Genomic DNA, 5257 nt, shown 5'->3' with positions numbered 1-5257 from the left:
AGCAGAAAGAGAAGAGGGAAGTGAAGGAGAAGGAAGAGGAGGATGGAGAGGAGACAAGAAAAAGAAAACTTAAGAACAGAAGGAAAATAAAAACCTCTCACAGTCTTTGAAGATTGGCTCTGTATTTGGACCCTCCTTCAATCTAGTCCAGCTAATTATAACTCTGCTTTAGCCTTCATTTCCTGCTTTCATTGAGCCTAAATATCAGCAAGAGATTAAAGCACTGGGTCTTCACAGATGTTTTCCGAGCATGCATCATGCCCTGAACGTATGCATGGATATCTCAATCCCTTGTTACACACAGCATCTTGTGCAAGTCCTTGCTTTTAAAAGTACTCTGTTCCAAACTTTTCCTCCCATGCTTTCATCATATCTAGTTTTTTTTCCAAACTGCAATCTTTTGCCCCAGGTGGCAGGGGCTTGTTTCTTTTTTTAAAGAAACACCCTGCACTTAGCCACGTTTCTGTTCTGAGAGTCTGAATTAAGTGAAACAAAAGATAGCACTGTGAGTCAGCCCTTCAGAAAACTCGCAGATAGATAGGTCAACACAGACAAACACAATTCCTTGGGAATTAGATCCACTATTCTCCCTCCAGAATCAGACACCCGGACTGAGAACATAATTTACTGTTTTTGATACCACTGCCGTACTGGGAGAGGGAGCTGGTGCAAAGCTAAGTTAACATACCACAAAGCTTTCCTACTCCTATCATGCAGAGTCATCTTTTCCTTGATTTAACTTTTGCTTGGTGGCTCTAAATTTTTGGCTATCTTCCAGAGTTCTGACAAAGTTGATTCTGACAGTACTCAGTAATATTAGCACCGAAAGCATTTCAAATTATGAAAACTGGGAAGTTCAGTATTCAAAATATGGTCTCTCAAAATAGTCAATGTCAAAAAGCCTAACACCAGCAGATTTTGTCCAAACATAAGAGAAACTGTTACTTCAGACTTTAGGCGACATTTCAACTGTTGTCCTCAAAGATCTTGGAATCTCAGTATAACTAATCTGTAACTGTACTTTTATAATGATCTCGCCATTTCTGATAAGCTGATTCTGATAAGCAGTTTATCATAAGCATCAAGGTTTAGGGTTAGGAGTGAGGAAATGCAATCAGACATAAGCTTCATACAAAAGTAATATTTACTGCAGCTTTATTATAAGGTATTTTGTTCATAATTCTTATGTCTTTATTACAGTGCATCTATGAATGCAACTACCAACTGGTCAGCTCCAGTTGTGTGGCATGGCACTTACAAAGAAGAAGTATTGGAAAATTATTATGCAAATCATAAAATTACNTTTTTTTTTCCTCTGACACCCCACCCTGAAAGAGTTAGGCGGGGAAGTGATGTAACTTTTCTACAGGAAAAAGCCCTTTGTATTTTGGAAAAGATTAATGAAGTTTATAAGATCTCTTGTATCAAGGCCAGAGCTTAGACCAGCTAACATCCTAAAACTTTGGGCAGATAGCTCAGATAAACAGTCTCTCTCCAGTGACTCAACTCAATTTTCATTTAAAGCAACACCCAAAGACCAGAGGTGCCTTAAATCCTAACTAAAATCTATTAATTAACTCATCTAGTTTAAGTTATAGAGAGATAAGATTCAACACAGCTTACACTGTATGCATTGTACTTATATTTAATCTATTTTTATCTGTTTCTTTTTTCTTCCAGTAAAGGATGAGATACAAAAGAATAACAATTCTATTGTTATTGTTTTTATTGTGTGTATGGGCCTTACAAAGAGAATATCAATTCAGGTAACTTTAAAAAATTAATGAATATTGTATTCTGGTGTTTGGTAAGGATCCGTTTATGTCAGAAAGGTTACAAGCTCAACCCCTGAATAAATCAGCATCCTACTGTATCAATCCAAATATACCTAAATATATCCAATGATATCTAAATATATCAGCATAAATATAGCCTTCAGCATAAAAATCCTTTGTTTTCAATGGAATCAAAGGTAAACATAATTTTTGTAGGCCTATATGTGTAAGAAGAAGTAGTGTTCAGCTGCCAAGACAGGTATTGTATAATTACAGCAATGTAAAGTCAGCAAATATTACAGAGAAACTACCATTTTTAAATAGGTGACATCTTCTTTAAGAAACATGTCTAATATTGGTGACTTTAGGCACTATATAAGGTATTTGCCCTCCACATATTTGAGATAAGCAGAAAGACCTCATCGGCAATTAGCAAATTTCATTGTTTTAATTATATTAAGTAAGCTTCTCTCATTTGTAGCTCAAAGAATTAGTTATTTTTTAAGATATAGCATGAGTAATTTTTATCAATCATTTGATATCATATCGCATGAGTGATGCTTATCAGTCAAATCACCTCAGTAATTTTATCATGTTCATTATTGTATTTCTACAACCAACCATGTACTTGGCACACAGTATGTACCTTAGTCTATTCAGGCTGAAAGAACAGAATGCCATACACTGGGTAGCTTATGAACAACAGAAATTTGTTTCTCACAGCTCTGGAGGCTGGCAAGTCCAAGATCACGGCACCAGCAGATAAAGTTCTGGTGAAGGCCTCTTCCTGGGTCACAGAAAACCATCCTCTCCCTGTGTCCTCACATGGTGGAAGGGGTGAGGGAGCTCTCTGGGGTCCCTTTTCTAAGGGCACTAACCCCATTCATGAGGGCTCCACCCTCATGGCCTAATCGCCTCCCAAAGGCCTCACCTCCTAACACCATCACACTGGGGGTTAGGATTTCCACATAGGAATCTGAGGGGAACACAACCATTCCATCCATAACGTTACGTGTTCATTAGAGATTTGGTAATATTAGGTACTACAATGAATGGATTGATGGAGTGTAACTTCAGTCATCTTAAATGTGAAAACCCCTCATATAAGTTTAAAAGTAATATAATGCTTTTTATTTTTCCTAAGCACAAAGAAACCACAGAGGCTATATCGGTGCTGGTAAGTCTTTATCCACACATATGCTATGACCTCTTTTTTGAGGATAAAACCAGTTGGAGGACAGGGGAGTACCTGTAAGTCCTTGGTTCCTGCAGGCAGGGTAAACCAAAGCAGTTTTACAAACACGTGTTGGAGATATTCGTTTCAGGTCAGAATACTAGGAGTCAAAGAAACAGCTGACTGGCCGAGTCCTGTCTCTGATAGAGGAGTGGCAACTGGTTAGGGGGACATGTTACAGGAGCCAGAAGCCAGCCTCCAGGAACCTGGGGGTCTTTTTCAAGCTCTGGGCAAATGCACAGGAATACAGTTTTGGCTAAAAGGCTCTCAGGGGATTGTATTAACCACCTGCCATCTGCAATATTATCTCATCAGCATATGTGCAGAAAGGAAAACTTCCTCCAAGATTGTGTAAGATCCACTATCATAATATGTTCTCCAATTTCTCCTGTAGTCATGAGATCCCCCAGTGAGTGAAAGGAACTTTCCCTTACGATGCTCCTTGTGTTCAGGGGCCTTTTCTCTCTGATGGTTCTGTGGTTTACAACACGCCCACTGATATCATGACTCCATACTTGGGTGAGCTGCGCTATGCATGAAAGTAATGTAGGAAGGTTTTCGTGTCCCGGGCAGAGTAAGTTTCCCCCATATATAGCCATGTATAACAGAGGGGCAGTAACTTTCAAGCACCTGAAAACAGCAGGGAAACCCCTAAGCAAAGATGGGAACATTCAAGAAAGCCTGCTGAAGTAGAAAGTGGAGAAGAAATGAATTCGAATGTTTTCTGGCAAAATGTATTCAATGTGATACAATCTAACAATCGTTCTATTATTAATATTAGCTCTCTTTAGCCTTATCATACTAATGCTCGTCATTCAAAGGCTTCACTGTCAATGGAAATGGGTGCTGGGTAGAATGCCACATCTCAGCCCCACCCCTGACGTTGCAGTCACTCTTATCTGTGTACGTAGGCACAAAGGCAGTCTTATGACATACGACTCAGCCCCATAGCTGCCCAGTCCCCTCGTTAACTCAGCCCAGGGTCAGCTCTCCAAAGGTGTCCTCGCCAGGGTGTCATTAGAGTGCATAGCAAGGAAGGAAAGGAAGGACTCAGGCACAACTGTTTGTCTTCCCACCTGCTCTGTGACTGTGGACAAGATAATAAAAACTCTCTGTGCCTTAGTTTCTTCATCTACAATAGTAAAATGGTGGTAATAAAAATAACAGTACCTATCTCACAGGGGTGGATTAAATGAGATAATACTTAGGAATGTACTCCATAGGTATCAGCTTTTTTTCGTTGTTTGGTAGTTCCTTTTATTGTTATTTTTTTCCATTATAGTTGGCATATTAGCTATTAATGAAAGGCATCTAACCTCACCTAGCAGATTAGGAAATACTTCCCTTAGGAAGGGATATTTAACATGAGACCCAAAGGCTACGTGGGAATTAGCAGGTTGAAGTTGTGGCGTGTTTAGGAAAACGAAAAAAAGGTCAGTGTGCCTGGAGAATTATAAGTGTGGGGTCAGGTAGGGATGTGGCTGGAACAGCGTGAAGGGTCGGATCATGCAGCATATTATGGCCATATAAGGAACGTGGATATGATCCTAGGACAACGGGAAACCACTGAACACTGTTAAACAGAATAGTGACATGACAACACTGGAGCTTCAGAAATATGATACTGGAAGCAGAATGGAAATATGGAGAATGGGGTGAAAACCAGCAATGCAAGGACAGGCAGAGAGGGTAACACATTGCTAATTGTGGGGCATGGGAATATGGAGGTTCATTATATTAGTCTCTTTACATTTGTGTACCTTTCAAAATTTTCATACTAAAAAGTCTTTTTTTTTTCTTTTAAGTGTACAGTGAGACCAGTTAGCAGGCTATTGCGTTAGCCCAGACAAGAGGTGATGGTGACTTGAAGTCATGTGGTGGCAGGGAATGGAGATAGGGGATGGATTCGAGAGATGTTTTGGAGGTAAAAACCAGCAGGGTTTAATGATAGACCTGATGCTGGGATTTAGGGAGCGCTCTGAGTGCAGACCGACTCTCATATTTCTGCCTTGCCAATCCAAGTGGATCCAAGGAGATAAGGCAACATATGAAGAGGACCTAGTTTGGGGAAGAGATGATGACTTTGACATCAAATATCCTCATTTTGTGATGTCTGCGCAAAATTCAGGTAGATAACTTCAGAACACAGTTGAATATATGAGCCTCACACTCCTGGGAGAAATCTAGTTGCATATAAAAACTCGAAGCCCAGAAGAGTGTCGATTGATCAAATAGGGGGCCTAGGAGA

General features: G+C 39.9%; 1 protein-coding gene across 1 annotated transcript in view; it reads left to right on the top strand.

The window, feature by feature from the left end:
• The first annotated feature begins 1207 nt into the window (after positions 1–1207).
• The window catches only part of LOC109385725 (N-acetyllactosaminide alpha-1,3-galactosyltransferase-like), a 20757-nt gene continuing 16707 nt past the window's right edge, over positions 1208–5257 (top strand). The window contains exon 1 of the mRNA XM_019648241.1: positions 1208–1304. Coding sequence (XP_019503786.1) covers positions 1208–1304 — 97 coding nt within the window. The remainder of the gene's footprint in view (positions 1305–5257) is intronic.

Source organism: Hipposideros armiger, unplaced genomic scaffold (assembly GCF_001890085.2).
Source record: "Hipposideros armiger isolate ML-2016 unplaced genomic scaffold, ASM189008v1 scaffold_123, whole genome shotgun sequence".
NCBI lineage: Eukaryota > Metazoa > Chordata > Mammalia > Chiroptera > Hipposideridae > Hipposideros > Hipposideros armiger.
Note: the sequence above shows the minus strand (reverse complement) of the source record. Positions and strands in the feature narration are given on the sequence as shown.